An 18,134-nucleotide genomic window follows, 5' to 3' on the forward strand; every position below is an offset into this window, starting at 1 on the left:
GGAGGCGTCATTTCTCCTCTTATCTCTCCAGCCGGTTGCAGTCGGTGTTAGTGGGAGTACAGTGGTTGATCTCTGGGCCCCTCCTTTGTGGGGTGCTTCAGGGGTCAGTCTCCTCTCTCCTGTACAATATTTACATGAAACCACTGGGTGAGATCATCCGACGACACAGGGTGAAGTACCAGCAGTACACTGATAATATTCAGCTGTACATTTCCACCTTGTGTCAATTCAGCGAAGCGGTCAATGTGGTGTGCCAGTGCCTGGAAGCCGTGGGAGTCTGGATGGGAGTCAACAGGCTCAAGCTCAACCCAGACAAGACATAGAAACATAGAAGATTGACGGCAGAAAAAGATCTCATGGTCCATCTAGTCTGCCCTTCTACTATTTCCTATATTTTATCTTAGGATGGATATATAGACTGAGTGGTTGTGGGTTCTGCCTCCTAAAGACTCTATCATCTGTCTGTCCTTGGTGCTGGGGGGGCCAGAAAAATAATCCGCTCAGACAGGTTTCGCAACTTGGGTGTCCTAGATCCACAGCTGAGGCTAGATCAACGTCTCTCAATGATGTGGCTAGGAAGGCCTTTGCACAAGTTTGACTTGTGTACCAGTTGTGTCCCTACCTAGACCAGGAGGCTCTTCATACAGTTACTCATGCTCTCATCACCTCACGCTTTGACTATTGAAATGTGCTCTACATGGGGCTATCCTTGAAAAGTGTTCGGAAACTCCAGCTGGTTCAAAAAGCAGCTGTGCAAGCCATAATGTATGTACCAAGATACACCCAAGATACACATATTACTCCAACTCTCCGGGGATGGAACTAGTTGCCAGTTGGCTTCCAAGCGCAGTTCAAAGTGTTGGTTTATTATCTTTAAAGCCCTACATGGATTAGGACCAAACTATTTATGGAACCACCTTATACCTCATACCTCTCTATGACCAATAAGGTCACATCTGCCAAACAATGTTGGTTGGTGGGGTCTCAGGGAAGGGCCTTCTCTGTAGCAGCTACATTGCTTTGGAACCAACTGCCTCTGGAGATCTGTATTATCCCCAGATTTAGATTTAATTGGATTTGTATGCCTTCCCTCTCCGAAGACTCAGGGTGGCTCACAACATATACAAAAAACAGAAAAACAGTAATAAACAATCAAATTAATAATACATTAAAACAATCCTTAAAATTCTAATTTAAAAAACTATCATTAGTCGGGGGGGAAGATCTAAAAACCCCAGGCCTGGTGGCAAAGATGAATTTTTAAACTCTTTTGGAAGGTGTGGAGGGTGGGGACAGTGTGAATCTCTGGGGGGGGAGCTGATTTCAGAGGGCGGCCCCCCCCAAAGAGAAGGCTCTTCCCCTAGGTCCCGCCAGCTGGCATTGTTTGGTCAATGGGACCCTAAGGAGTCCAACTCTGTGGGGCCTCACTGGATGCTGGGATTCGTGTGGCAGAAGGCGGTCTTGGAGGTAGTCTGGTCCTATGCCGTGCAGGGTTTTATAGGTCACCCTACCAGTCTTCAGGAAAGCGGTGAAGACCTGGCTTTTCCTGTGGGCCTGGGACCATAAATGTGTAGAGAATGTATGCTTTTAGGGTTAAAATGTATTTTATATTATTTTCATATTTATTGTTCTTGTTTGTTTTTATATTCCTGGAGTCTTCGGAGAGGGACGGCATACAAATCTAATAAATTATTATTATTATTATTATTATTATTATTATTATTATTATTATTATTATTATTATTTAGTCTCATGATTGTAAGCCGCCCAGAGTCCTATGGGTGGCAGATAAATCCAAAAGAAAGAAAGAAGGAAGGAAGGAAGGAAGGAAGGAAGGAAGGAAGGAAGGAAAGAAGGAAAGAAAGTCCAAATACATCTAGTTAAATGAGCACGAAACAATTGTTTAAAAAATAAGTTACTATATAGCTGTTTCTTATGTCATTGCCATTCTTCTATAACATGCATTGATAGAGGAGTAAGAAGAAATGACAGATTTTGTTTTGTTTTGTTTTTATAGTGAACTTTGATCACTTCCAGATTCTTCGAGCAATTGGAAAAGGAAGCTTTGGAAAGGTAAGTAAACATTGCAGTTGGAATTGGATGGAGAGCAAGTGCTACCCAGTTAAGAAATAAAATACTTGGCTTTTGTTAGATTTAATTCTCTGATAATTGCATTTTCAGCAGAGGGTTACATTTCATAGTATGAAATCTTTGTAGAAATCCTATAGCAGTGATGGCAAACTTATGGCATGGGTGCCACAGGTGGCATGCCGAGCCATATTTGCTGGCACACAAGCCATTGCCCTAGTTCAGCTTTAACGTGCATATGTGTGCAGGCCAGCTGATTTTTGGCTTGCACAGAAGCTCTGGGAGGGCATTTTTGTCTTCCAGAGAGCCTGGGGGGGGGGGATGAGGAAGAGCGTTTTTACCCTCCCTCAGCTCCAGGGGAGTCTTTGGAGCCTTGGGAGGGGAAAACACAATCCAACTGGGGCCACCAAAAGTTGGGAAACAGGCTATTTCTAGCCTACAGGGGGTCTCCGGGTGGCAGGGGAAGCTGTTTCCCCCTCCCCAGGCATTGAATTATGGGTGTGGGCACTTGCCCATGCTCAGTAGCGCATGCCCACGTTCCTTCGGCACCAAAAGAAAAAAAGGTTTGCCATCACTGTCCTATAGGTTAAAATAAAGATTTGAAACCTTTTGGTCTTGACAGTATTGTCTCCTGATCCTTTGGAGCAAAATTCTGAATTATATGTATAATTTCATTTAGAAAAGTTATATAAGCTGCATTTGAACATTTTGATTTGACAAGCTTTTCTTATTTTTTAAATCATCTGGTATGTTTGAAATCAGGAGTGGGTTCCTCCCAGTTTGGACCGGTTCTTAGAACTGGTAATAACTTGGTGGCCTGGGTTGTTGGAACTGGCAGTGATCCAGGCCTGCTATGCCCCTGAGCTGGTTCTCTTGTTGGCACCATAGGTGGCACCATTTTGTTTTTTGCTTCTGCATATGCGCAGAAGCTTTTTAAAAGCACATATACGCATGAAGTGTGGCACACAACACGCACACACACCCGCGCGCACAGCGCATCCCTGAGTGAACCAGCAGCAGGAGAATCTAGAACCCACCCCTGTTTGAAATTTATAGTTTAGTCATTTCTTAATCCAAAAGTAATAAAGAATTAAGTAAGTAAAATTGTCTTAGAATACGTTGAATCATAACCTGACTCAAGAATCTGTTGTGGCTGCTATGTGTGAGTCGTTATTTCCATTATGATGTTCAAACTTTAAAGTCAGTGCCTCATAAAGGTGCTAATAGAATTCTGTCTTTAGATTCAGGCATGTTTCACAATGCACACAATTCCTGCACATTAAGCATTCACTATATTTCTGAAGTGTTTGAAACACCAATTCTTTATTAGGTAGACGTGTAGGAAAAGCAGATTTTCAGAGTCCTTATCCAAAAATATAAAGAGAAAGCTACAGACGTGTCATAAAGAACAGTGAGAAGACACTTTATTTTCTCCATATATGACTTATTTAATATTATACTTTCCACTATAAATGGAGTTGTTGATCATTCTCTCTATGTAACTGATTCTTTCTTTGGTTCTAAAATGTAAAACATTGTAGATTTTTTAAAATTATCTCTCAAGTTTTTTTAAAAAAATGTCTTAAATCTACTTTAAAACAAAACATGTATGATATTGTTGTAAGTGCAATTTTGTGTCGGGGACAATATATCACTACTCATTGTGGAAAGATGGTTTCTTACAGAGTTTCCTACAGGAATCTGACTTGTAAATGTAGATGTTCTTATATTTATTTAATGGTAGCTGATGACCTGGCTTCCCAGGTATTTTTTCATCCTAATCCCCCTTGCCACCTATGCATTTGCGCTTGAACCCCCCAACCCTGCTTTTGGCCTAGTATGCCTCCCTGCAGCCAAAATTGGGCTGCTGGGGGGGCTTGTGCTGCATCCCCTGTACTTCCCCCTCATGCTTGGCAGATACCCAAATATCATCTGACTGGTGGGAGGTACTGTGTACTACCTGCGTGCCAGGACAGACACACACACGGGTGTTGGGAGTGTCTTACCCTTGCAGTATTTTTTTTCCAGACATTAAGTCACCTTACCAATTCTCTGCACAAATGGAGGTAGACAACATGGTTTTCCATATCCATGATGTCATGAAGTACTATCAAACATTTTGTTCCCAAAATCTCAAAAAGGGTAAATAAGCCATGCAATATTAGGTTCAGGGATTACCAAGGAAGCCATATTCCTATCCTTGGTACCTGTAAATTCCAGATTCAGTTTGAAAAGTTTACAGGGCAGCTTCCCCTCATAATACTGGAGGAGACCCAATCTAGTCTTTTAGGGCTCGACTTGTTTGACCTCTTGTTCTATCTATCTCCGGCATCCATAACATCAATGAATAAGACATGTCCTAGCTTATCCAGGACTTCGCAGTGACAGCTTGGGTAAGTACACAGGCATAGCTCCCATCTGATTGAAACCTAGGTGAGTTCCATTTGCCCTTAAGGCCAAGACAGATGAGGCCTTAAATAAGCTATTAGCTCAGGATATCCTTGAGGCAGTAGAGTAGACCATGCATAGTGGAAAACTCGAATTATCATCCTTGTAAAATCAGACTGGTCTGTCAGAATCTATGCTGACTACAAATGCACAATTAATAGAGCACTTCAGAACTGCATATTCAATTCCTGTAGTCCAGCACTTACTGCACTCCCTGGGGGAAGGAAATTTTTTGGTCAAATTGGACTCAAGCATACCAACAAATTCCTGTAGATGAAGCTATATCAGAGGCCTGAACCATTGTCGGACATAGAGGAGTGTTCCCTGCATAGGCCTATTAGTCTACTGGCCTAATCGGGCTCCCTTTTCCCTCCCGTAACATCACCAACAAATGTCACTCTAGGACGCCACACTCACTCTCTTTAAAGGCCCAGGATTTCCAGAGTTATGGTGGAACAAGCATACACACACATACACACACACAGGAGTGTCTTACCCCACAATGTTTGTCTTCAGAGGGTAAGTAATCTGTGTACCAGGTTTGGTCAAAATTGCTCAAGGTGTTCTAGAGTTATGCTCCAACAAACATACATACAGTATATATATACATCCATTTATATATATGTAGAAGATGGAAATAATTATCAAAGACATGTATATTGGGGGGGGGGGTGTCATTGGCTGGATGGTACAGTGGGTATCTCAATGGAAATTTCTGCTGGTAATCATAGGCAATGCTACATAACAATTGTAGTGCATTCCAAGGCTTCAAGGCTTATGGTGTCTATTTTGTTTTTCTTTTCTTTCTGTTTAGCCTCTATATTATACGAAACAAAGCTAGCTGCAACACTTTACTTGTATACCTTAAGAATGTAGAAAGCTGAGTCCCAGAATTGACTCTGAAAACTAGAGCCGAATAGATTTTTGTATGAAAAATCAAGTTTTACCTGCTTTATTTCTTATGGCTTTTTTCTTCTGCACCATAATTTAGATAAGGAAGTAATTTTATGATTTGTATTATACAGTTGGGTCTTAAAAATCATTTCCAGCCTCTATCTATAATCCATTGTATCTACTGATAGATACATATATAGCAATCACACTTAGACTTATATACAACTTCAGAGTACTTTACAGTCCTTTCTAAGCAATTTACAGACTCAGCATATTGGTCCCAACAATCTGGGTCCTCATTTTATCAACCTTGAAAGGATGGAAGACTGAGTCAATCTTGAGCTGGTGAGAATCAAACTGCTAGCAGTTGACAGAATTAGCCTGTAATTCTGCATTCTAACTACTGCAGCACCACAGCTTTCATTGCATAAGATATGGTCTTTGCCTCTTCTAACATGCAAGGTTAGCGTTAAGAGTTGTGCCCATAATATTGCTCCCAAAGTATTGTTTTTCCTTATTATCTTTGGAGCCTTGCTAGGACAGACTCAAGGTGTCTGCAAGTATAGCTGAATACATTTGTTCCCATACCATCATGTGTTTGAACATTTATTTTGGGTAAAAACAAGAAATTGTCTTTGTAACAGAAATTGTCACATTTTAGCTGAATGGGGATCTCTTTTCAAAGTAATTTCATAAATGCAGTGTACAATTCTTCCTTTTATAAAGTCTTAACTCAATTAGCACATGCTTCTCTTTCTTTCTCTCAGAACAATTAACATTTGTCATTCGTATCTTGGATTTGTGGCTGAGCAATATATAAAATTAGAATGAGTACAGGAAAAAAATGAATTGCATATACCCAGTTCATAGGAGGATGTGTTATTATTATCTGGAGTCCTTTCAGTCAGGTTTCACGGCCAATTATGGGACAGAAGCAGCATTGGTCACACTTTTCACTAATCTCTGACGAGAGTGGGATGGCTACCATCCTTGCTTTCAACTTGTGGGTTCTCCTACTTGACTCCTGCTTAAAGAGAAGATGGCAGTCATGGCTAGGGCAGTTGTGGCTAGAAGAGCTTTTGTGCAACTTCACTTTGTGCACCAGTTGTGCCCTTTTCTGGATCAGGAGTTTCTGCATTTAGACTCTCAAGCTTTAGTCATCTCCACTTGGACTATTACAATGCACAGGAGCTACCCTTGAAGAGTATTCAAAGGCATGTTTTATATATAGGTGTAGTGTACTATTATAATGGAAATAGCTTGTCTGCATAAACATCTTTTTCACAAATATATAGAGTTCAAACTGCCTCTCCCAAAAGACCTAATAGCTAGGAAGCCATAAATGTCTTACTGCTGCATTTTATATTATTTTATTGTGAACTTGCTATCACATGGGTAAACCAAGAAGGAGCAGAGTGTCATCATACACATCATCAGTAGGCAAATGAAGCAAATACTGAATATCATTTAGGTCATGTTGTCATTATAATGAACTCTACTTGATATCTATCATTGACTAAGTGACTATCATGGTCTTGATATTACATATTTGCCAAGAGAAAATTCAGGAAATATATAGCTATATGTCTGTGCATGAGAGTTAATTAAATTAGGTTTGTAAAAATAATGTGCTTAACTGAATTTAAAAAATTGATGTTAAGAATATAAAATAATTAACAAAGGAACAGGTAGTTTGTCTCAAATGAATTCAGTTAAAATGAAAACACAATAGGCAAAATAACATTCGAGAAATAAGAAATTTTCACTATTCAAGCAACCACATACTGAAGATATGCCATGGTTTGCTTTGTGTTAATATGTTTAAGCTACAGAGTCTCTCAGAATGGCTTTGCTGGGGCCATTGTATTTCTGCATTTCTTCAAGGGATTACATTGGACAGCTGATTTTCAGAAGGTGACTTTTTGGGAACTGGCCTGGATAATGACAGGAAAGACTAGGATCTGAAAGATTCTAGGCCACCTTTCTCCCATTCATTTTTTTTCTCTTATTCTTCTATTGAAAGAAAATTTGGTTTCTTGGCCTAAATTTTTTTTGTCCTACTGCTTTCCATGGGAAGTATTTAAGAGAGACAATAGAAGAGATATAAAAGAAGATGCAGAAATTATCCTGCCTCTCCATGATTAGAATGTTCTAAAAAAGTTAGAACACTTTGTTGACATGTATTGTACTTTGTAAGCTAAAAGAAGAGCTATGTATCTTTCATTAATTTTGACAATACAAGTAGTCCTAGACTCACAATAGTTTGTTGGATGAGTAAATTTAAAACAGCCCTGAAAAAAATGATTTATGACCATTTTTCACACTTAGGATCATTGCAGCATCCCCATGATTATGTGATCAAAATTCAGATGCGCAGCCACTGATTCATGTGTATGATGGTTACAATGTCCGAGGGTCAAGTGAACAACTTTTGTGATCTGATAATGGGGGAATCAACTTAACCATGTTACTAACTCAGCTGTGACAAAAAAAGGTCATAAATTGGGGCAAAACTCACTTAACAACTGTCTTGCTTAGGAACAAAAATTTTGGGCTCAATTGTAGTCATAAATCGAGGACTACCTGCACATATTTTACATTATTTTATTGTTTGATTTTATTGTTTTAGATTTTATATTCATGTATTAATGTATTGTATTTATATTGTTTATTGTAAGCCACCCTGAGTCCTTCGAGATTGGGTGGCATAGTTAGCTAGCTAGCTAGCTAGCTAGCTAGATACATAGATACATAGATGCATAGATAGATACATACATAGATAGATACATAGATACATAGATAGATAGACAGACAGACAGACAGACAGACAGATAGCTAGATAGCTAGATACATAGATAGATACATAGATAGATATGGAGCATTGCTAATCAACCCAGAAGTAAAGGTTCTTTATATGTGCATATTTCATTAGTTGCAATACTGTATTAGTGAAAAAATACTTTTGAAGCAATTGTCACAGTATAAACAGTGCAGATAGAACATTTGCTATCACTTTGCCTCACTCTAGTTCATGGTGTACTTACCATATTCAGCTATAAGTCATTAGTAATTACTTGTGAAGTGAAGAGTCATCCAAGTGTTGTGTGATTCACCAGTAAATTCCACCGATTTCCTAATTTAAGAGAAGATTTTATATGAGCTGAACAAAGAATGGCTTCTGCCTAACCTTTTAAAGAAAAGAAGGCACATTTCTAATGTGATTTGCTGCTGAAAAGTAATTCAATCCTGTCCATCCATCCATCCATCCATCCATCCATCCATCCGCAAATCTCCATCTGCAAATCTCACATATAAAGTGACTTTGGGTAGCTCATAAATTATAAAACAAATAAAAAAATAATTTAAATATGTTAAATATACGGTACACGGATTAAAATTTTGAAAACTATAATGGTACCTTGGAACTCAACTGTTTTGAAACACATCAAATTTGGTATTCAGTGCATTTTGACATGAAAATTTTGTCTCGGTACTCATCATTTGCTAGCGCTTACTGCTGTCAGCTCACAAATTTACTCCTTATGGGAAAAATTGTTGGGTGGTCATTTATGACACCTTCCAGAAATAATTAATGATGTGTACTGAGGTACCATTTGTACACAGAAACCAAAACTAGATGGTACGTGAATGAGATCTTCTTACACCATCAAACACATTCAGTTCAAGTCAACAGGCAAAGCCAAATTTTAGTAACTTACAGAAAGCCAAAAAGGATGGAGCAGTTCTCATTTCCAGTAGTAGAATGTTTCACACAAATGGAAGGGCTCTTCTCCTTAACACACCTGTTGGAATTCCATAGCCAATGGGGTCCATAGCAAGCATCTTCTGCTGGAATTAATGGAACAAGTTTATCCCATTGGGGAGAGATGGCTCTTTAGATACCCTTTTTGCCTAGTTTTAACGAGTTTAAATGAAATGACAAAATTGTAATGTATTTATGTCAATGTCATCAATGTCTACGCTATAAACATGCTGCTCAAAATAAAATAAAATAAAATAAAGGGAACACTTAAACAACAGAATATAACTCCAAGTAAATCAAACTTCTGTGAAATCAAACTGTCCACTTAGGAAGCAACACTGATTGACAATCAATTTCATTTTGTTGTCAGCATATTCAACTTTGTACAGAACAAAGTATTCAATGAGAATATTTCATTCATTCAGTTCTAGGATGTGCTATTTGAAGTTCCCTTTATTTTTGTGTGCAGTGTATATTAAATATTCAATAAAAAGATATCCTTGGATTGAAAAAATATCTGTCATCAGTGTCATCCAACACTAGAGGTTTTTAAGAAGATATTGGATAACCATTTGTCTGAAGTAGTGTAGGGTTTCCTACCTAAGCAGAGGGTTGGACTAGAAGACTCCAAGGTCCCTTCCAACTCTGTTGTTGTTGTTGTTGTTTTGTTGTTGTTGTTGTTGCTATTTAGAAAATATATACAGTATTTGCTTTGCCTTTTCCTAAGTGAGAAAAAAAATGAAGGTCCTACTTTTTAATGCTAAGAAACCACCCAATATTATAGAACTATCATTGATATTTCAGTCCTTGTGAAGTAAGATTATGCAGGAACTTGAAAAGCAGCTCTGGAAAATGTTTCTCAAAGTGCTATAACTAGTTCAACAAAGTTAAGCCATGAACAAGAAAATTAAATCTGTTTACATTATACTCTGCCTGGATCTATTATTACATCAATTAAGAGAAACTTAATTTTTTTTTAAAAAACAACAGTTTTAAATACAGATACAGTATACAAATCAAACATTCCGGGAAAAACACATTTTTTGTTTTTTCTTTATTTTTCATTGCTATATATGCAATTGTCAGCCCACTTAAATAAGCTTTCATTGTGTCCCAAACATTTTTTTCCAATAGAAGTTTTTTAAATATTTTTTCATTGCATATCAAAAACATAGATAACATACATCACATATACCTTCAATAGAAATCAATATACATTGATTGCCTATCTGGACTTCAGCAAAGCCTTTAATACGGTTCCACATAAAGAGCTGATAGATAAATTAGTGAAGACTGGACTTAATCCCTGGATAGTTCAGCGGATTTGCAGCTGGCTAAAGTGTAGATATGAGAGGGTTGTTGTTGTTTTTTTAAAATATTTTTTATTAATTTTTAAAATATAAGACAGGAAAAGACATACAACATTTAACACAAAAAGGAGCTACTACAATTGCTCCGCTCAATATAGAAGTCTTCTTAATACAGAAAGAAAAACTAATTCTAGTTTAGATCAATACAGAAAAGTCAACTTATCAATAAAGTATCTCTATATAATGTATGCTAACATAAAAATCTTAACTTTTCAATACTTTCCAGTTATATAATTATAATTAAAATACTTAAAATCAATTTGAAATAAAATAAACTTATCTATCAAATATCGCTATGTAATATATTCAATCTAGTAAATTTAACTATTCAATACTTTGTTTTGATATCTTTATAAATCTTTTTTTGTGTTCCACCAGTTGTAAAACTGCCAATTGTAAACCTTTTGGAATATTATGAACAACACCCAGAAAAACAAATGGCACTAGTATTTCTAGATGCCAAAAAAGCATTTGATAACGTAGATTGGGTTTTCATGAAAATGCAATTAAATAAGATGAATGTGGGAACCAAATTTTTTAATATAATAGATGCTATTTATTCAAATTAATCAGCTAAGATTATATTAAACAATGAACAAACAGAAAGATTAGAAAGACAAAGAGGAGTCAGACAAGGTTGCCCTATATCACCGTTATTATTTATTTTAACACTAGAAACATTATTAATAAAGATAAGAATAAAAAATGACATAAAAGGATTACAGATAAAAAAAGAAACATACAAAGTCCAAGCATTTGCTGATGATGTGGTCTTTATAATAGAAGATCCCCTGACATCAATATTAAAATTAATAGACTAATAGAAGAATATGGGAAAGTGGCAGGTTTGAAAATAAATAAGGACAAGACACAATTACTCACAAAAAACATGATGGATTCACAGATATAACAATTAGAAAACTTAACAAAAATGAAGATAACAAAAATGTAAAATACTTGGGCATTTGGATCTCTGCCAAAGCTATATCTTTAAAAAATGATAACTATATAAAACTTTTAGGTCAAATTAAAAAAGACTTGGAAATTTGGAATAATTTACAGCTATCCTTATTAGGAAGAATTTCTACAAATAAAATGAACATTCTCCCTAAAGTATTGTTTTTATTTCAGGTAATTCCAATAAACCCGGGAGGGAATTTTTTTAAAGAACTAACTAAGATTACTAAAAAATTTATATGGCAAAGTGAAAAACCAAGAATAAAACAAAGCTCACTAGAAGATTGAAAAGAGAGGGGTGGGCTTGCCCTCCCAAACTGGAAGTTATATTACCAAGCGGCAGCATTATCTTGGATAAAAGAATGGTTAACTTTGGAAAATAGAAGATTATTAAATTTAGAGGGCCACGATTTAATGCTAGATTGGCATGCCTTTGTCTGGTATGAAAAGTTTAAAACCCACTCATATTTTAAAGGATACACAATCAGAAAGGCATTATTAGATGTTTGGAATGAGATTTTAAAAAATCGTTTCCTGGTAATGCCAGAATGGATTTCGCCAATAGAAGCCATATCCCCCCCCCCAATTTATTATTGATAATAATTAAGTTTTTCCTTTATGAATTTAAACCTAATATAATTATTTTAAAGTAACTAATAATATAATTAATTGATAACATTGGGAAAATACTATTACTGTATATGATATTTTAGATTGGTATTAATTGGATCTGCTGAAATAAATTTAATCTTCCTGACTCTTGCTATCTTCTCATCTCTACTTTACTGTTCCAACTCCCGTCAACAGGTGTCCGTAGAAATCTTGCATTTCTTCTATTGTATCTATCCTAATTTTTTTCTCCCTTCATGTTATCAACATCTTTTCTAGGATAAGCCATCTAAACTTAATTTTGTACTTTATTGAGTCGATAAAATACTGTAGCTTCTCCATTTTTCTCTTATCTTACAAGGATTTGTGTTTATGTCAGGATTTCTTTTCCCTTATACATCAGAGGCTCTTCTTTTGTGGAACTAAAAATCTCATCCCGCATCGTTTTTCTTAGGAATTTATTTATTTATCTATTTGTTCGATTTTTATGCCGCCCTTCTCCTTAGACTCAGGGCGGCTTACAACATGTTAGCAATAGCACTTTTTAACAGAGCCAGCCTATTGCCCCCACAATCCGGGTCCTCATTTTACCCACCTCGGAAGGATGGAAGGCTGAGTCAACCTTGAGCCGGTGATGAGATTTGAACCGCTGACCTTCAGATCTACAGTCAGCTTCAGTGGCCTGCAGTACACCACTCTACCTGCTGCGTCACCCCGGCTCTTATATGTGTTTCCCTCGGGAGTCTATGTTCCCAGGTGTAATTGCAATTGTATATATTTTATATACCTCATCAAATTCCTTTAAGATTTCTTGCCTATTCCTGTCTACTATCTGCTGTAGTATTTCAGCCATAATCTCAGGTAGGTTTTCATCTTTAGTCTCACAAATATTCTAAAATTTAAAGTAAAACATACCGTATTTTTCAGAGTATAAAATGCACTGGAATATAAGATGCAACCTTAATTTTAGGGGAGGAAAACAAGAAAAAAAATGCTTTGCCTCTGCCTACCAGCATCAGGATTAGTGGGGTCTTCACTTCCACTGGGATTTTGATAACAAACAGCACAGATCTTTTTATCTGTTCTAACAATAAAAATGAATTTTGCTTTCTAAGGTTATAGAAATATAAGAAATTACAAGTGGTCAAATATGATTGTATAATCCTCTGTGTTTCTGTATTATTAATAAAACATATTAGTAGCAGATATTGCTGGATTTTTTAGAATCCACTTTTGTTGCATAAGGTAAATCCCAAAGCCCTCTTAGCTATGGCTGCTACCTGCTCTTTGAGAAGAACCTAAGAATCCAACATGACCTTCAGGGAAATAGGGAAAATCTCCAGATCTGGGGGATTCTAATGTCCACAGCCACCCAGTCTTGATAGGATTAAGTCAAAGTCAGTTTATCCCTATCCAAATCTGCACGGCCTTGAGGCACTTGGACAAGATATTGGCAGCATTAATTGACCGCTTGGAATCAAGAGATGTAAACTGAGTGTTATAAGGGTGCTGATTTTAAATCTTGAACCAGCTGATGATCTCAGCACTCAGAGAGTTGTTAGAAAGAAGGGGGAAAATATTGACCCCCATGGCACCCCAGAAAGGAGAGGCTGGAGGAGTGACCTCTTCCCCCCCATCAATACTGGTTAAACCAGCTGTAAAAAAAGGTAGATAATTGGCAATATTGAATCCTGACTTGAAATCTGTTGTTGGCATTGTATTTCTAATTCTACCCTTAAAAAATAAATTGGCAGTAGGGCAAAACAACCTGTAGACCATTCCCATAGGCAAAAGTGTCAAATTGGCAACCTGCAGGCTGGATGCATCATGCACAGGTGACACCCACTCGGGGTCCCGTTACCCCAGTAATATGCCATAGTGAATTTGTGCCACAAGGGAAATTTTTATTTTTTGCAGAACAAATTTTTTTCTTCATTTTGTCTTCCCATTCGTTTTTTATTTACAGGCATTTATCTGGAGTACAATCAGTAACTTCTCATTTTTTGTGTGCATGCACAATTTAGAATTAGGCTAAAATAGACAAACGTTTGCTGGCAGTTATGTCACAACTTCTAATGTCTTCTCTCTTTCTTTTGAAATTATGCAGTATTCCTGGCATTAAAAAAGTATTAATTTGAAAATGCTTCTGCTGATAGGAACAATATAGTTTGTCAGTCTCTTAATTTTTTGACTTCTACAAAGATCTGCACTTTTTCTGGTGCATTTACCTCCACATCTTAACTTAAAAGCATTATGTTTCTTCATGATGCAATAAGCAATACAGTGGTACCTCAAGATACGAACCCCTCGTCTTACGAACAACTCGTGATACGAACCCGGGGTTCAGAAAAAATTTGCCTCTTCTTACAAACTTTTTTCGTGTTACGAACGCAAAACCCGAACTTCCGGGTTTGGCATTCGGAGGCTCCTGGGAAGCTGCCCCCGCTGTTTTAAAAGGTGACCGCCGGGCTGGGGGGCTTCCCAGCACCCCCAACCCCGAACCCGAAAGTTCGGCAAAAGTTCGGGGTTCGGGAGGTTGCTGGGAAGCCCCCCAGCCCGGCTGTCACCTTTTAAAACAGCCGGGCGGCTTTCCAGGAGCCTCCCGAAGCCAAACGCCAAACCCGAACTTCCGCGTTCGGCTTCGGGAGGCTGCTGGGAAGCCCCCGGCTGTTTTAAAAAGTGACAGCCGGGCTGGGGGGCTTCCAGGAACCTCCTGAACCCTGAACTTTTGCCGAACTTCCGGGTTCGGGGTGTTGCTGGGAAGCCCCCCAGCCCGGCGGAAGCCGAAAGAAAAACATGGAGGCTGGTGAACAAAGGGCAGAACTTTTGGCTTCTGGATGGATGGGAGGAGCTACGCGCCTGTCGGAGAGCTTCCTGGGCATGAAAGCTCGCAAATTCAACAAGGACGAAAACCAGGAAGCTCTCCGAGCTTGGGAAGGAGCTTCCTGGTTTTCGTCCTTGTTGGATTCGCGAGCTTTCATGCCCAGGAAGCTCTCCGAGCTCGGGAAGCCGCCCACGATCAGTTGGCTGTGGGCGGGAGGAAAGCGAATGCCACGGGGCTGGGCTCGGCTCCCCCCCTTACCAGCTCAGCAGGCAGCCGCCGCGGAAGGCTCCATTCTGTTCCCTGCCGGCCCGATTGAGGGGACGGCAGGAGGAAAGCGAATGCCTCTCTTTGCTCGCACTGCCTGGCTGGCAGAGGAAGATGTAACCGAGCCCATGGGGCCGGGCTCCGTGGCCGGCAGGGAACAGAACGGAGCCTTCCACGGCGGCTGCCTACTGGGCTGGTAATAGGGGGAGCCGAGCCCAGCCCCGTGGGCTCGGTTACATCTTCCGCTGCCAGCCAGGCCATGCTGGTGGAAGCGCAACAAAGAGAGGCATTCGCTTTCCTCCCGCATGCAGCCGTCTGACCGTGGGCTCCTTCCCGATCTCGGAGAGCTTCCTGGCTTTCATCCTTGTTGCATTCGCGAGCTTTCATGCCCAGGAAGCTCTCCGAGATCGGGAAACCGCCCACGATCAGTCAGCTGCGGGCGGAAGGAAAGCGAATGCCACGGGGCGGGGCTCGGCTCCCCCCCTTACCAGCCCAGCAGGCAGCCGCCGCGGAAGGCTCCATTCTGTTCCCTGCCGGCCCGATTGAGGGGCCGGCGGGAGGAAAGCGAATGCCTCTCTTTGTTGCGCTGCCTGGCTGGCAGCGGAAGATGTAACCGAGCCCACGGGGCCGGGCTCCGTGGCCGCCAGGGAACAGAATGGAGCCTTCCGCGGTGGCTGCCTGCTGAGCTGGTAAGGGGGGGAGCCAAGCCCAGCCACGTGGCATTCGCTTTCCTCCCGCCCGTAGCCGACTGACCGTGGGCTCCTTCCCGAGCTCTGATAGCTTCCTGGGCATGAAAGCTCGCGAATCCAACAAGAACGAAAGCCAGGAAGCTCTCCCTGGCGGAGACCGCCGGCCCCTCAATCGGGCCGGCAGGGAACAGAGCGGAGCCCACTTGGCTGTGCTCCGTGACGGGGACCACTGGCCTGCCTAGCGGGCTGGGAGGGAGGCGGAATATGGGAGGAGGAGGAAGAGGAGGAGGAGGGAGGAAGGAGAGAGAGAGAGAGAGAGGGAAGCCGCCCGGCTGTTTTAATAGGTGACAGCCAGGCGGCAGCGTTTTTTTGCGGGGGGGGGGGGGGTTGTTGCACGGATTAATTGACTTTACATTGTTTCCTATGGGAAACAATGTTTCGTCTTACGAACCTTTCGTCTTACGAACCTCCCCCTGGAACCAATTAAGTTCGTATCTTGAGGTACCACTGTATTTCTAAGAGAGACGGGGGCTTTTCCCAAATCTTTTGTAAGGTTTTAGCTATCACTGGAATATATATTTATCAGTAATTTTCAGAGTTTGTTAGGTATCAGTAGATATTCCTGACAGTGAAAGTATTCCACAAACATTTTTGAAGGATTTTAGTTTTCCACAACCTTAGGACTGCAGTGAACCTTGTATTTGTAGTAATTATTTGGGGTTTTAAGCAGGAGATTGCTCTTATTTACCTGGTAATACTGCCCACCAGCGGTGGGATTCAAAAATTTTACTTCAAGTTCTGTGGGTGTGTCATGGTAATCATGGCAGGGGAAGAATACTCTAAAATCTCCATTCCCACCCACTCCAGGGGAAGGATACTGTAAAATCTCAATTCCCTCCCTACTCCAAAGGAAGGTTACTGCAAAATTACCATTTTCTCCCGGGCAGCTGGGAGGCAAAAAATAGATGGTGCAAGACCAGTCAGAGGTGGTATTTACTGGTTCTCTGAACTATTCAAAATTTCCACTAGTGGTTCTCCAGAATTGGTCAGAACCTGCTGAATTCCACCTCTGCTGTCAATTAATCTCCATATACAAACAGTGAGCAAGAAAATAAAATATTAACACAGACATTCCTCTGACAGTAATGCAAAACACTTCATTTCTAGGTTGCAGTCTTCTATATAGAAGGTACAGTGGATAATTTTAAAAGAATCATGGAGCATATGTAACAATCTCTTTTGGCCTCCACACAACCATCTTTGGATGTTAATGCCTAATACCAATCTCATCTTCACCCCATCTTACATTTCCCCCAACTTCCCTGGTATGCCTAGATACCACATAATTGATCTTCTGAAGCCATTTCCCCAGGCATTTCAATATTAAAGAAGAATTTTTAAAGGATCAAAAAAACATTTTAATTAAAGGGACTTGTGCCACAGCTATTCAATATTCCCGGCAAAAGGATAAGAGTCAGAACATTTAAAACCTGTCTGATACTTGTCTCAGCAATAAATTTTATAACACCATCGTAATTTTTGGAGTCTGATTCTTCCTGGCCACCTTTTTTTTTACAAATTCACTGAAAAGGGTACTGTCCCCTCCTTTCCTTTGTGAATTGCTTTCTCAATGATAAATGCTGAATTTGTAAAACTTAAATGTCCTTTCCAACTGTCTAATTGATGCTGGGTCTTTAGAGCTGAACTTTGAAATTTAGAAAATGTTAGTATTTCAGAATGTGCATGTGATCACAAATGCCATATGAAGACTTGATATCAGCTGTTTTAGTTTTCCACAGTTGACGCCTTAGCATTCTTTCTTTTGTATGTTCAGAAACCATCATTCATGTACATTATTCATGCACAGAACTTCACATTAGGAAGAGACCATAGTCTTAGTAGGGTTGTTACTGAGTGCATGAGCAGTAGCTCCTTCAAAGGGATTTTAGGGTCACATAGGGAGGACAGCATTGGCAGCAAAGGGAATGGCCATTAGAGGATATAATTTGCCCTCTTTGTGTAAATTTCAGTGTCTGAATCCTTTCCACTGATGTCATAGTAATCCCTGACATTTCAGCTATCCCAGTAGAAAAACAAATATTAATATTCAGAGGATCCTCCCTCCCTCCTCTATAATTATATCTGGATTTTTAATCAATATTTGAGAATGTTATGTGATCCAGGATAAACTTTTAAAATAAGATAGTTTATCATCAGTTAATTAATCA

The 18,134-nt window shown here is 39.5% G+C and overlaps 1 protein-coding gene across 1 annotated transcript in view; it reads left to right on the forward strand.

Annotated features, from left to right (window-relative positions):
• STK32C (serine/threonine kinase 32C) overlaps positions 1–18,134 on the forward strand; it is a 246,082-nt gene that overhangs the window by 148,262 nt on the left and 79,686 nt on the right. The window contains exon 2 of the mRNA XM_070752455.1: positions 2,018–2,073. Coding sequence (XP_070608556.1) covers positions 2,018–2,073 — 56 coding nt within the window. The remainder of the gene's footprint in view (positions 1–2,017; positions 2,074–18,134) is intronic.

Source organism: Erythrolamprus reginae, chromosome 5 (assembly GCF_031021105.1).
Source record: "Erythrolamprus reginae isolate rEryReg1 chromosome 5, rEryReg1.hap1, whole genome shotgun sequence".
NCBI lineage: Eukaryota > Metazoa > Chordata > Lepidosauria > Squamata > Dipsadidae > Erythrolamprus > Erythrolamprus reginae.